Genomic DNA, 15779 nt, shown 5'->3' on the forward strand with positions numbered 1-15779 from the left:
CTCTCTCTGCTGCCTCCTGCTCCTTCAGTTCTGCCTGTCACTTGCAATCCCGTTCCATCTCCTCTCGTGTGAGACTGCATGTAACAGAAAATGCAGATTTACCTCCATGGTGGGTTATTTATTATGGTTAGAACCAATGTCTTCCTCCCAGATCTGGGATCTGACCCTGTATGACAAAATTACCAGCTGCCTCTGAAGTTCAAGCACGACCCCAGTATTTTCCTCGTTGCCAGACAAGCTCTGTGGCTAATATTGCAAGATTTTAATTTATTTTTTTCTTTCTAGTTGAAGAAGCATTCCCGAGGAACATACTCTTATTTTTAGACATGCTGGAGCATCCTGGGGTGTTTGGGCTTGTGATACTGTCGGGTACAGGTTTATCACAGCTTCTGTTCAGAAATGTTGTCTGGTTACCTTGGGACTGCTATTAATTCAGTCCAATGTATAGTAACGTGTAAACAGAACATTTCTTCACAAAATAGAGAATAAAACCCACAGTCACAAATGCTTATGGAAGGCATTGTGTAAGTACAATAAGCTTGATTTTTCTCTATAGCTAGTTCACCTGATACCAGAAAGGATTCTCTGTCCCCACCTCTGCCTTTCCAGACACCTACCTGTTAAGGGTCATGCTTTCCCATGTTCTTTCTGCCTTAGGCAGCACTCGTTAGAGAACCACTTATTGAAAGCGTGGTCGTTTTTCTAAACAGTCCCAGGGGTGTATCCAGGTAGACGTGATCTTTCTCCCAGAAATGTTTTTCTTTCTTTCTTATCCAGGAGAAAGCCTGTCCATTGTTCTTAATTAAAATAATGCAATGGTTTTTCTTCTTTGGTGAGCCAAATATCTCTGTTAGACAATGTGTCACTTTGTGTATGTGACCGTCTGAGTAAAAAGTTCTTGCTTTAAGGAAGGGAAACACTTCCGCCCCCCCCCCCCCCCCCCCCCCCCCCCCCCCATTTATTATACGCGCAGGTTTCAGTGGAAGTGTTTTCACTGCTGGATCTTTGATTTCCATGGGGTATGAACTGATGTACATGTGATAGAAATATCTGAACAGGATATTAAGACCTGGCTTGTTGCTTACTCTTGGTTGAAACCAAACATTAACTAGCCCCTCCAGAGTGATAACGGGTTGAAATGATGAATCCACAAAGTCTTTCTTCAAGTTCTGAATCCCACTTAAAACAAAATAATTCCCAAATGCACCTGCAGTTGGCGCTGGGAGTGGTGTTGGTGCCTGGGGTGGGTACCTGACAAAAAGCTTCTCTTAGGGTATCTTGCATCTGCAAATTTCTAGTTTATCAGTTAAAACAGTCTGTGACTGACTTCTCCCTGTCTAAGGGTCTGTTTTACCTATATTGTTCAGGTGTGCATGTAAAAATTTTCTTTGAATCCCTTATAAATACTATTCCTTCACTTTGAAATTATTTGTAGAGGCCTTTTTAAAATGAGAATATACTTCAATAGTCTCATTGACATTTTAGAAAACAAATTTGCTTGTTGGTGCTTTCTGCTAGAAATGTAATACATGCTCATCATTATGATAATGTGTAAGTATATATATTAACCAAAGAAAAACACCAGGGATTCAAAAGCCAGCATGTCAAATAATGTCTTTTACTTGTTCCTTTTTACAAACAGATATTCAAGAATTTTATGAAGTGACACTGTTAAATTCCCAGAAAAGCTATGAGCAAAAAATAGAAGAAGCAAATCAAGTTGCAGAGAAATGGGAGAAGACAACACCTGCTACAGACCATGAAAATCTGCAGAAAAACCAAGAGGTAATTTAACAGATTAAGAAATAAAATATATATATGAGTGAGATGTCTCAAGCCTGAGAAAGGCCACACAGTGATTTATAAGATTGAAAGAATGGCTTTAATTAAGGAATTAGATTAGGATATGGAAGATACATAGTGGTATCCCTCTGACCTTGAGTATGTTGATAACTTCTTCATCCTTTCAGTTGCCGTCTGTCAAAGGGGAAGTAAAAAACCCCTTTCTTTTTCTCCTCCTTGGTGTACTTTACCTGATGCTTGGTGTGATTACCCCCAAAAGAAATCTTATTTCTTCCACTTGCTAATCACCGCTGAGGTTATTAATACTCCAGCAATTGTATCCTGTGTAAAAAAAATCTCAATAGGGCTTTTCATATTTCATGGGACTGACATTGGGCAGAACTTTTCCATAGCTCGAGTGCACAGAGTTATCAACCAAACCAATCTCTGTGTGAGGAACAGATACAGAGAAGAAAGTTCTATAGATTGGCTTTTCTTCTGTAGCCAGTGGAAAGATTCAAAACCGTGTTGTCACCGCTGGCTCTAATCTGCCTCTGCCTGCCTGCAGATTATTATGAACTAAATTAGCAATCTGAAGTAATTGCCTCCCACCACGTTTGCACTTCAAAGACAAACCAAAAATCCACAGAACCGAGCAATGAATTGCTTTGTTCTTAAACACAGAGACAGAAATAGAGTGGGCATAGACTGCAAACTGCAAATATCCAGGCCAAAATCAAAGATGAAGGAACTGTATAAAAATTCCCATTGTTGTTATGGTAAGAAAGGAATTTCAAGTTTTACATGTTTTTCCAAAGCACTTTCCATAGGCATGACTATTTTACAGAGCTTTCCTCTTAAAAAAAAAAAAAAAAAAAAAAAAAAAACGAAAACCAAAAAAAACCCAAACCAGAAGCAAATTGTAGTTCTATGTGCCATTTTATATGTGATTCTTTAAAATGATAAATCGGAATTGCAGGCAGCTAGAACAAAACTCTCTGAAGACATGAAGAACTTTATTGTAAAAATTAATTAGCAAAAGAAGCTTGCAGAATTAATGAGAACAAGCATTCTGATTTTGAGTGAAATCAGAACAAATGAGTCTTAACATTAATGTACTATATATATATCTCATGAATGATTTAACATTTGAGTCTCAGCTTAAAGACACTGCTAGCTAATCTCTGCCTTTCTTTGCACAAAGCTATATGCTTTACAATGGTGAAAGTGTATTCCAGTGTGTTATCTCTTGAAACACCTGACAAAGACAGCGGATCACAGACACTCTTGTTATTCCAGCCTCCTCAAAGTATCTGACCCTCAACCCCGTCTTCCTTAACCTCGTTGCTGTCTGAGGGGTGTGCTGCTGGACTTGACTAGGGGGATGTAAACTGCAAATTCTATGCTGAGAATAATAGAATATATAGGACTAACTCCAAATTTTGCTTCTCTTATTGAAAATGAGGTTCTGATTTCAAGCAAAGCAATAGGAAACTTGGTTAGAAACTGGAATAGCCATTTCAAGCCAGGGTTGGAGTCTGTACCCCTGGCAGTCAGGGTATTGTCATTTTCAAGTTTTCTGTCTATCCATAAATTTCATCAGTGTAATGGCAGCACAGAACGTTTAGTCCCTTTAAAAATCACACCTGTATGTGTTTTAAGGGTCCAACCACAGGCAAAATGGACTGGAAGTATGGGCTTTTGTGGTTTGTTTTTTTTTTTTTCCTTCCAACAGCACACCAAACTATCAGCAGTTCCGAGTCAGAACTGATTAGCACATGCTGAATGTGCCAGCTGCTGTACAAATCCAATACAGTACTTTGCTTTCTATGAGAAATTGCCTTATGAAAATGTAACTGGATAATCTTATACATCACATAAATTCTTATTCATGGTCTGTTCCTTATGGGAAACACTGGTTTTGTACTTTCCTTTTCCATCCTCAATTACATGTCCCAAATTACACTCCCCTCTTCCATGCAGCGTTCTTCTGCAATAAAAGCCCAAGTGTGGTCATTCAGTCCAGAGGCCTTTCATGCCTTTCACTTGACTTGGCTGTCTATATATTGTTTTTCTATATACATTTGTTCTTTTTCTGTATTTTTATTCCAGTCTTAATTGTTGATAAAAAAGGAAAGCAGCTTTCTCTATCCAGGTCAAGCATCCTGTGACGCCTCCTTTGCATTGATGTATTTGCTTTTCTGAAAGTGTAGACTTTCAGGTAACAGAAAAGTTTTTAGATTGTTGTTTGCAATACAATACAAGTTCGCAATACAGGGGTGGCTGGTCTCTATGCTTTTGCACCTGGCATCTGTGATTACCATAGAGGTTTGTAACAAACTGATGCTGTATCTTACATATTGGGACTGGATCTTCAGCAATTAAGAGGGATGAAAGGGTGGTCACGATCCATCCTGTAATCTCCCATCATTCTTGGGGAATGTCTCGAAAGAGAGACATCTCCCAGACTTGGAGACTCTAATTCTGAGTGGCCCTTGCAAAAGCAGGAGAAAAGTCAGGGGAATATGTTAGTTCACCATATGTGCCAGAAACAGTTGCATCCATATTTTTAGCGTGAATGACCCCCCCCCCCCCCAGCACCCCATGGCTACAAACAACGGAATTAACAAAATGTATTGGGGTTTGCTGCTTTTTCCTTTTTTTTTCCTTTCCAGTGTTGTGTGGTTGTTTGTGTTTCTGTTTTGTTTTTTTTTTTTTTTTTTTTTTTTTAATTGCAAGCTTTTTGTTAAACTCTGGTAAAACCTGAACTCTGCTGTTCAGGTATTGACCCTGAAGGAGCTCCTGGTCCTCATGAAATTGGTAAATGTTTTGGTATGGCCTATGCCTTCAGACCACATCCTTTTTGAACTGTTAACTCCACTGTTAACAGCTTTGTTGGCTATTCAAATGATAGGTGACATCAATGTTTCCAGATGCAAAATGCAATATTATCTATCATCATTTTATTATTCCATTTCACCCTGTATAGCAACTCAATATATGTGGCAATGTGTCTGGCAGAGAATTAAATTTCATAGACCAAAATAATTTCACTGGGTGAGTGCTAGTGAGTAAGGAAGAAAGGACATATACGATTGATATTTTTTTGGTGTGAATCTATACCTGTTGTTTTCCCTCCTATAAATCCAACTTGACAAAATCAATTTAAATTGGTGGATAGCTTCAGAATGAATGAAACTTTGTTTGAGGCAGGTTCAGTATTCACTAAAAACGTTTACTAGGCTCTACTTGTGAAGGCTCTTACTTGTTTCGTATGTTCATACAGCAAGCAGGGAATGTGGCATGTTGGGTAATAAATTAAGGAAGTGCAACCTGTTAGTTATGGTCTAAGAAGTCAAGAATACAGTCCTGAGGAAGACCTAAAAATTCTTGTTGTCCATTCTCTTGCCCTAGGGCAGGTCAACTGTTTGATCAGTTCCTGACATGTTTGTCTAATCTGTTCTTTTAAACCTCCCATGGTGGAGAGTCAACGACTTCTCCAGGTAACTTATTTCCTCACCGATAGAAAGTCTTTCCTGATGACAAACGAGTTTCTCTAACTGCAATTAGAACCCATTAGTTTTTATCCAATTCACAGTAGGCTTGGAGAACAATTTATTCAGGGCTGTTCCATAAAGCACTTAAACATATGTTTAACTAATCATATATAATAACAGGAGCTTCTAAGTTCTCTGCTTTTCTTTCCCCCAGTCTTTTAAAATGACCTTTGTGACCTGATTTTCCTCAGCAGTGTTGTGATTTTAGCTAACATGCCCATGTAGCAACAAATGCTGGGTCCTGATGAAAAATCGGGTCTTATGGGAAAGAAAATATTTAGTTGGCTCAGACTCTTCTCAAAGGAGCTGTTAGAGTTATGAAATATTTTATTTTCCAAAACAAAGAGCAGTGTGGGCACTGTGGAAGGCAATGGGTCTTGACAGCACAGGCATTATATATGTCTCTGTGTCTCCATGTATATATAAAAAGATCCTGGAAACTACTCTGCAAGATTTGTATATTAACAAAAATGCTAACTCAGGATTTGGGAACTGCAGGTTTTAATTCCTTGCTGTTCTGGGTACTTCCTGAAGGGCTGTATGTGAGGTTTGAGAGAAGGACTTAAGAACTTAGTCACAAAAAGGAACTGGTAATTACAGTGTTTGAGGCATCTCACCATGTCCAGGTATCAGCTAAGGACCATATCCTGTGGTGCACTGCATGGTGGGAAGAAAAGAAGGTTTTAAAAAAAAAATTAAAAAATTAAGGTCCACAAAACCCAGGACACACCTATAAACTAACAAGTAAAGAATTCAAAAAATGGGGCAAGGTGTTATTCCCTTAAAATCTGCTTCATTACGACACTGATACTTTATCCTAATTGAGGTTCAGAATCATGATCTCTTTTTTTGTAAATAAGACCATAGCTAGACTCCTCTTGCAATGTGTGTAAAGGCACTGTTGATGCATTTTTCCTTATGAAGAAGCTGTTTGGCTGGAACTTTTTCCAGGGATGCAGAAATCCATATTCATCTCCCTTCTTGAGCAGAGCTGGTAGTGCTTCTGTTCTCACCCATGAGAGTGTGCTATGCATTATGCCAGCTGGTATTATTTTGCTTTATCTTGTTGGAGTGTTGCCAATTTATATGGAATAATTAAATATTTATTAGGACAGAGTGCTGACACATGACTCTATAGCCTGGAGTTTATAATTATTACTGCTCTGATGAGTATTAAAGTTACAGCATGTTTTGTCATCTTCAGCATACCCAAGGGTGGAATCCTCCATCCCCACCAGGTACCCAAACATCAGTGTTGAAGAGTCATAGATGCAAAGTCCTTCTCCCTGTTAGCTCTTCTCCATCTCCCCATTGTCACCACCACATATATTCAAATTGAAGTGGGATAATTTAACAGAAAAGATTAAGAAACTCACTCCACGTGCCTAGTATGTGAGGCACTGTCACAGGGCCCATACGTTCATCTCTCTCAAACTGCATTTAGGGCATGCGGGATGCTGGGTTCAGCAGGAGGGTTGGTGGAACATATGGGAGGAAGTGTGTTTGGAGATCACCTAACTGAGCAGGCTGTGAAGGTGTGCCAGGAACACGTAGTTTGTGGATGCTGAGAGTGCTTAGACATTGAGCTGATTGATATGGCGCAGCCAAGCTTGTTTTGGGAACAAACAAATGCCAGGTAGCTACCCTTGAGGACACGGCTGTGGAGAGCTGACACTACAACCATAACGTGCCTCCTGAGTTCTGAGGATCTCGCTACTTTTAAGCTGAGTCACTTCAAGTTGCAGTAATAAAGCATCTGCATTGGCTTAAACTAAACAACAATTGCCTTGCATATGTACCCTGGTATCTGGCTTCTAGCAGGGGCCAGGAGCAGATGCTACAGGAAGAGTAAGAAAAGGGCGAGCCTGTATAATGGGCGCTTCAGCTGTTTTGCAAGTCTAATCTTAATTTGTTTGGACTAGAAGCACAGAAAGCACTCAGTGCAGGGAAACTCAGCATTACCTTATTTTATAAACATTCAGCATGCTATTCACCGCAGCTAGCGTACTGGCTGGGGAAGTGCCCGATCTGCTGCTGAAAATCATGAAGACAGCGTTTCTTTGTGATTTTGCCTCCTCCAAAGAGCTTCATTGCTACTTTGGACTAAGCTTTATAAGACCAGCATTCACAGCTTGAAAGTGTTTTCTTAAAATTAGGGCTCTTAAATTGTCCCTGCTGGATAGAGAAGACCGATTTCACTCCTAGGAAATGTGAGATAGGGATTCAGCTGGAAGCTGTTTAAATTCAGGTTTTCCACTGTTGAAGGAGTGCTCTTGCCCTACCCAGTTCCAGGTAAGGCTGGGGAAAGGTGTTGTCCATCTCTGCTGTCAAACCTTTGCAATTGTGCAGCAGTTAGTGGGTGACTGGGGACTGAGAGCGGGTGTGCAGGTCTGAGCCTGGCTCCTCAGCTTAGCAAATGGTCACTTGCCTGGGAAAAAGTATTTTTCTCTCCAAGGACTCTCTGCATTGCGTTAAACAGTCACTAGGTAAAGGATGCCTCTCGCTTAAATGTGCAGATAGACAGAATTAAAACTGTGAGATGCTCAGAAAATACAATAATGAAGAACATAAAAGTACCTAGATGGAGGTATCCATCTGGTAAAACAAAAATTGAATTGCTCTTTAGCTATGACAATATTAACACTGCTTGAAGCTACAGGCTTGTGCTCAGCTCCAGAAGCTCATTAGAAGACATAAATTTACCCTTGTTTCAACCTCTGTTTTCATTAGTTTGGTCTCCAGTGCTACTTATTTCTGGTCAGCAATGTTTTGACCTTTATTCAGATGGAAAATTGAGGTGAAGGAACACTGCTGTTGCTCTTGTATATAAATCTGGTAGCTGAAGGTCTGCTTGTCCCTTTATCATCGTAGCATGAAAAGACTATTTACTTATAGGGCATACGGTGCAGATACTTCCAGCATATTGAACGAGAATCATTTGCAATTACTGTGCAAGTCTGGTCATCACACAACAATCTCACGTGCGCAATCTCCATTCAGCACAGTGTGATATTATCATTGCTTTGAGATGGTCCCCAAAGATTCCAGTTCTCCATTTAATTCCTGTTGTTCCATGCATTTCTTGTGCTAGAGGCTCATTTTGCCAAGACAGTCAATTGCGGCATGCAAAATGAATCCTATTTCTGCTTGCTTCAGGAATGCCTGCTATCCTTATACCCAGCTGTTATAAACATTGTAATTGCTTCTCTGTCCTTTAAGTGCTGGCTTGTTAAAAGTTCCAGTAGTAAACCTCTTACTTAAAAGTCTTCTGCCTGGAGCAATTATCAAACCATTAATCTGTTTCACACTAACAGATTGTCTAAAAAAATGTGGACCTGCAAGACCCTTCTAGATGTGCCTCTAAAAATTCAGTTTCTTCTACGGATTTTTTGTGTTCTTTGTTTATAACTGGGTACAGCTTAATTTGTATGGTTTGGTTTACCCCCAGGAGCCAAATATGATTCTGTTTAAGTGATTATACTTAATATGCAAGAGTCAACCATAATGCTGTATTAGAAGTGTTCAAAACGTTCAGTTTTATGTGTCTGTTTCTCCACTAGATTTAGCTCCTACAGTATACATTTATCTGATCAAATGCAGTTTGTGTCTGTGGGTTGATTTTGTACCAGAGCCAATTCCCATGTAATTCTGTTTGGCACTAAGTTCTCCTTCAGGAAGGCAGCAGTCTTTTTAAGGGGTACTGTATAAGTGACATCCTGGTTTATGTTTTGCTAGTTGTGTTCCTTCAGCGCCAAGGATGTGTAACAACCATAACTAGATCATTGTTTAACAGCAATGCTGAAGCTTGGTTGAATGTATTTTTGTTAATATAAATTACCTTTGCAGTTGTATTTTTTTTTTATGCATTAATAAGGTTTTACTTGCAGAGATTATTTTATATGCTTGCCTCCTCAAATGGTTTAACTAACTAGAAATGGGTAACTGCAAAGTCACTGTGTTATTAAAAACCTTATTTATAACTAACTGCAGCTATGGGTCTCTATTTATAAATTTGTTATTTGTTCTGTAGCTTGTCAATAACTCGAGTGCCAGCACGTCTGTTAAATATCGCTTCAGAGCTGCTTCTGAGTGTGTTTTTATGTGGTCAGGCCAATGTCTTTGTTCTAAACCAAGAACAGTCTCATCCTGTGGACCGAAATGCTCCAGAATGTCGTGTTCTGCCCCCAGTAACCTGAATCCCTACAGGAGAGTTTTCCGATGGAGTCATGACACAGAGCAGGGCAGCATGCATGTCGTGCCGCTCTCTAAACAGAAAATCTCTGTCCTGCTGGGCAAATCTTGGAACTAGACATTGTTCTTCGAAATCCACGCAGACACAAGGAGATGGCAAAAGATGCGCTCCTAGGAAAAGCCTTTTCCTCTGTTGCCTCTCACTCTTATTTTAACATCACCCTCATGTTGCTGTGCCTTGCATGGGAGTTTCGAGGGCTTACTGGTCTGATAATTCCTTTCTGACAGAGATATTTGATTTAATTGAACAATTGTTTGTTTAGCTTAACAATTATTTTCTACTGACGTTGGTGGGAGGGGGAACAGAACTGGGATCTCAGCATTAAACAAACTAAACCAGATCAGCAGTGATGGAAGAGTCACATCCACCACAGCAGGTTTATTTGTTTTTATTTTTTCTTTTTAACATTCCTATAATATGCCTGTCAAACAACCTCTAGGCAGTTTTCTGATCTGGGATTTGTTATTACATCTGCAAAGGATTGGGAGCAGGCCAGAGCAGCTGCTAGGGTCCAGAAACAATAATTTACCCCAATAAAAATGTGCCTGAATATTAACCAGTATACAGAATTAGCCAAACTTTTAATTAAGCAATGGGTCTCTGTTGTGGTAAGCACTGAGGTCAGACTATTGTGTAAATTCCACTTCTGTGTACCAAGGTCAAAAATGATATTTTCATAGTATCTTTAGCTACTAGATCTACCACTTAACAAAAAGCTTTGCAATTTTAACATATTCTTTTCTAAAATAATTTTTCTGAAACATGATAGGTTTTAACAAGGGCATATCAGAGTAATCCGAAAAAATACCTATGTAAAAATATCAGAATGTGCCAACAGGCTTCTACCACAAGCCAGCAGTTCCTCTGAAGTGTGTGTGATATAATTCATTGTTTCTAATAAGATTTTGAGAAGTTATATGTGAACCACCTACCAAAACAAATACATCAACTCATAAAAATATCGTTCTTTGCCCTATAAAACTGTGAGGGTTCTGTAAAATTGATATTCAGGGATGAAAGTACTCTAGTTAACTTTCACTCTAAAAATATTTCAGAGCAATTTGTCTCACTCACACGTTTATTAACTCTGATCATTCACTAATCTGAGCAACTAAGCAGGAGAATTCACTGCCCTCCATGTGCAAAGGACACAGGTCTCTGTAGAGAGGTCTAAGAGCCCATTATATATTTCTGCAGTCTACCAATACTTCTTTATTAAAATGCTTCTTAAATAGTTTCCAAGAATAAAGAAAGATATCACCCCAAGACTTCTGGATTGTATAAAGATCACCGTGGGAGCGATTTCTTGGATAGGTGCATATATCTTTGCTCGCTGAGATAAATATATATGAAAGAGAAAATATCATCCCTGCTTTGCTTGGTTTTTTTTTTATAAACTGGGACAAGTACTTGCAGGTTTTAACAAATAGTAAATACAATCCCAAATGTAACAACCTGGGAAGTTAAAGGGAAGATGTCAACTTGAAAATATCCTTTCTCTCCACATTTTTAATGTATAATATAGTTACAAATATTCTATGACTAGAACCACAGGACTAAGCATTTTCAGCTTGTACATTTTACACACTTGACTGTGCTTAACTATCACCCCTACCGCTGTGCTTAACTATCACCTGTACCACTTTAATGTGTCATGAGTTACAGTGAAAACTGTTCCTGGTTTAGAGATGAGTCAATTTACTGCTTATTTGCCATTGTAATATTTAGGTTGACCATGAACAAAGCATTTCTCTAGACCTTTGTGTGCTGTGAAGGAGTGAATTTCACCCTTGGCCATTCTCCTCCTCCTTGAAAAGAGCCTTCAGGAACGTGTTTCTTTTTCCATGTAATCTTGATCTATTTACCCATCCAAGTATAGGGATCACTTCCTGGGCTGGTTTCTCTAACCATGTTTTCCTTGCTGTTGGAAGCCTCTGTTGCCTTCCACCTTTCCACCGTATCAACACCACTCCATTTGTCTTTCTTTTAAGGTCTGTCATGGCCTGTCTTCTCTCTGCAGGTCTATTTCTGTACCTCTCTAGCGACTGACCTCCACGTCTCCATCCTCATCTCTTCGTGACATATATTCAGTGAGGAGCTTTCATGGTGTTGGCACTTCCAGTGTGCAGAAGCTTTTCAGAAAGAGCTGTGAGACTATCTCATTTCATCCTTAAAATTGTCTTTTGTCCCAGAAGAGGTGGTTGCAGTCATAGCAATCATTCCTGGTAATGCCGTTCTCTTCCTGTTGATCAATATTGCCCCACAGCTTGCTCACATTTCTCCAATTTCTGTTGTCTTGAACAGAAATGGACAGTTTGATGGAGCAGAAAGCCCCCTGCAGCAGCACAAAGGAGATGGAAAGTGTGGCTGTGTATCTGCAGCCTCGTGTCTCTGCAAGGTGCTTATTCCCTCCACACTCAGAAAACTAGTTTAACGTATGAGTTCTGAAACTGAATTTTTAATACAGCTTCAAATAGCTCATGTTTAAAAAATGTCATGTTAGCTGAATCTCACGCTTTCATCAGCCTGCGTAGACCTACACGATGCTGATGGGGGAAAATGGTTGAACCGGCTAATGGCTCCCTGTGCCTGGGAATGATTTCAGCATTCCAGCCGTTGCTTTGGCTGATACGTATGGCTGCTTCTGCTTTTTTGTCAGCACGTCAGCCTTGTGACTATATAGTTATAGCCCTGGTAGTGGTGTCAAGTTCACTGTTGAAGCTGCATAAATTGCTTGGCTGAAAGGACTGACCAAAGCGATGAAGGTTTCCCAGACCCTCCAGTGCTTTGCAGATGTGTAGGGGAGCCTATCTGGTTTGTTGAAATGCTGTGCTCTGTCACTGTATATATTTTTTTTAGCTCAGCACTTTCAGGTAGTCAAGGTGTCTCTTTCTGAGAAGAGATAAGGCAAACAGGTGCTGTGCAAGCTGGTAAAAAAATATACAATTAGGACTAACAGATGTAGCGGATCTGAAGTCCACTTTCTCAGCAGAAAGCTTTTGAAACTCCGGTGGAAACAGCGATTGGTTACTTTTAAATTGTTATTGTTTTAATGAACCACTACAACAAGTTTGATCTGTATGTTTTGGAATTTAATTACAGTGAGAAGGACTGAAAGGAACCGCAGAGAGATTTCAGGTCACTTGTTACGTCAGACTGGTGTCTTCTCTCACACATTTTTTTAGTGGTGTAGTTTGTAGAAAACCAGAGGCAACAAAACAGACAGTTTTGTCTCTTCCCAAGGAGTAGGAAGATTCATAACGGACATATGCCTCCACTTACATAATCGCTAGTCTTTTTTTGAGTTATCTTGTACTTTTTTGACAGTAAATGTTTCCAGGGTACCCATTGGTATCTTTGCTAGGTCAGCAGCAAGCCTGTAACAAGAGTTTCCAGTATTCAGGATGCTGGCTGTGCTGTTGCCTGATGCAGTCCATCTTCTGCAGTTATCTGTGTACATCTTAATGCTGTTTCTTAACTCATTACAACTTTTATTTCTTAGCTTCCTTGCTTTTGTTTCTGCCTGGGGAATGTGCCTGACACACACACACACGTCTTTGCACCCACAGTGGGCACTTCTGTTACTTTTGAGGATTAGAATTGTCATTTATTGCTCTTCACTTACAAATTGTGATGATAGTCTTACCCTTGAACAAGGACCACAGACCTTTTTTATATCGTGGCTCTGCTCTATGGAGAGCCATCACGGAGAGCAGAGGACTGATCGGATGTCCTTGCTCAGTGCTGAGCAGCGTGTTCATATCGTAGTGAACTTGGAAAACCAAGAGACTCTGTGTCCAGCTTCACAGTGCTTTGTTGCAGCCCAGCCAAAAGACGGGGGAGGCTTGGCTTGGCTTTGTGCCTTGTGAGCAGGTAGTTGGTCACAAATGTGTGGAGGATTCCTAGTTAACCATAGCTAAGAAAACAAGCATTGCGATGTTTCCAAACTGTAAAATTACATCACTGTTTGCAGGTATTTGTCTTAATAGTAGAAACCGCATTTTTGCCGGTAGCCCTTAAAAATGCAATGTTAAAACTGGTCATCTCTTACAGGGGCACCTCTTGTGAACCCTGTTTTACTAATTACTGCACAAAAAGTGTCAAGAAGATGATCTTGCTTAGCTTTTTAAGCTAGTGAAACGCCAGTCTGACGTTTAGTTTTTAAGCTAGTGAGATGTAAAGTTGTCCTGATAGTAAAAAAGCAATAGCTTGCGAACGGTGGGCTACTGTTATGGTTTAACACGGCAGGTAGCTGAACACCACACAGCCACTTGCTCCCTCCTTCCAACAGAGGGATGGGGGAGAGAACTGGGAAAGAAGAAGAATTTGAGGATTGAATTAAAGCCAGTTTAATGGAAAGGAAGATAATGATTCTAATTCTTTTATGTATACAAACTAAGTGGTGCACACTGCAACTGCTCACCACAGCTGACTGATGCCCCGCCGGTTCCCAAGCAGTAGCCCCTGGCCACCTTTTCGCCTCGTTTATATACTGAGCCTGACATTGTATGGTATAGAACATCCCTTTGGCCAGTTTGGGTCAGCTGTCCCTGCTGTGTCCCCTTCCACCTTCTTGTGCCCCCTCCAGCCCCTTTGCTGATGGGGTGGGGTGAGGAGCTGAAAACTTCCTGACTTAGTGTAAATACTGCTTAGCAACAACTAAAACATCGGTCTGTTATCAACAGTATTCTCATCCTAAATCCAAAACACAGCACTGTACCAGCTACTAGGGAGAAAATTAATGCTGTCCCAGCCAAAACCAGGACAGCTCCATATAAAGAATATCACACAGTGGTGTGCTGTTGACATTAACAAACACCGATGTTTTTATGAGGCTTCTGAATACAACCTGAATTGGAATTTGAGACCTTGCTAATGAGAAGTGAGCTTGTAGAGTAGCTAGTACGTAAAGGTGATCCGGGATGTTTCAAGCAAATATTAATCAACAATAAAAATATTTTCAGATATTTTTGATTAAGTTTTCCATCTGGCATTCCTCCAAGCCTGTAGGTACATCTCTACCTGAGCCAGCCACCTTGATGTTAGATACATCCCAACAAAAAGGAGAAGGAATTATCTAAACTGCCTAGACACATTCCAAATGCATAAAGCTGCAGACAGCTTTAGTGTGAGGTGTTGCAGAGTCAGAAACTGTTTTCAAGAGACTGGATTTATCGCCTCATCCAGGCTCCCCTTCTGATCATGTGAGCTGGACCTTGGTGTCAGTGGACTGTGACAAAGGCAGTTTTTCATGTAAAGGACTATCAGCTTCAGCTGGCACTGCTGGAGGTTTCCTGGTCTTTGTAGGAATCAGACAGGCTGTGTAAGGTAGTATGCGCGGAAGGAGCATTACATGGACTAGGACACTTCCCTTCCACCACCCTTGGCATTGCCTGGTACATGAGGCATTTGCTCCTTTTCTCATGATGCAGTTGACACTGATGTTTGTTTAATGGAGTTACAGCTGCCCTCACATTTCTGTGCTTCTAGAACTGCGAGCTCACAGAAGCCGAAATCCCTGTGTGGTCCATAATGGTTTAACAGCCTTGGTCAGTGGTTGGTGTTGATAGTTGGAGTCCTCATATGAAAGCAGTGGTTTCTGCCATCTCTCCATTAGGCAGTGGCAGGTTATTACCCAGCATGTAGCTCACGGCAGTTGTCACAAAGGAAATTGTCTGGTAGCTCTGTGGAACCCCAGCCTTCTTCAAAGTGTTTAGGGAAAGTTTGTTTTCCCTTTCACTTCACATCGTTGTCTGCTTGTTGATATTTAGGGAGCGTGATGACATATTCTGCATTTTAATGACCTGAGTCATTCTACTTGACTTACCTTTTGAGTCCTTTTCCTTTTACATATATAAGGGCAAAGCATTTTGTAATGCTCTATAGGAGGGAAGCTGAATGAAGGGAGGTGGCACTGTGTTTTGCCGAAGGTTTTGTTTAGCCACAGTATTTTTGCGTGTCAGCATGAGTACATAGGGTTGTGCAGCTCAGCAGCCATGCCTTAGCAAGGCAGCCTGCTGCTGTAATGACAGCCACTGCTTACTTCCCCTCCCTGTGGCTATAGCTGAAACAAATACTCTGCTATACCAAGGTTTAGGATGCTTGAAGCAAAACTATGTTGAGAAGAAAAAGTCATTACAATATTCTCCCGGGTTTTGATTTTGTGGTTTTCCTGGTTTTGTCTTTTT

The 15779-nt window shown here is 40.3% G+C and overlaps 1 protein-coding gene across 7 annotated transcripts in view; it reads left to right on the plus strand.

The window, feature by feature from the left end:
• Positions 1-15779, plus strand: part of DLG2 (discs large MAGUK scaffold protein 2) — a 1042746-nt gene that overhangs the window by 120651 nt on the left and 906316 nt on the right. For all 7 annotated transcript variants that reach the window (XM_040583241.1, XM_040583240.1, XM_040583242.1 and 4 more), the window contains one exon: positions 1643-1785. In XM_040583241.1, the coding sequence (XP_040439175.1) occupies positions 1643-1785 (143 nt within the window). The remainder of the gene's footprint in view (positions 1-1642; positions 1786-15779) is intronic.

Source organism: Falco naumanni, chromosome 2, assembly GCF_017639655.2.
Source record: "Falco naumanni isolate bFalNau1 chromosome 2, bFalNau1.pat, whole genome shotgun sequence".
NCBI lineage: Eukaryota > Metazoa > Chordata > Aves > Falconiformes > Falconidae > Falco > Falco naumanni.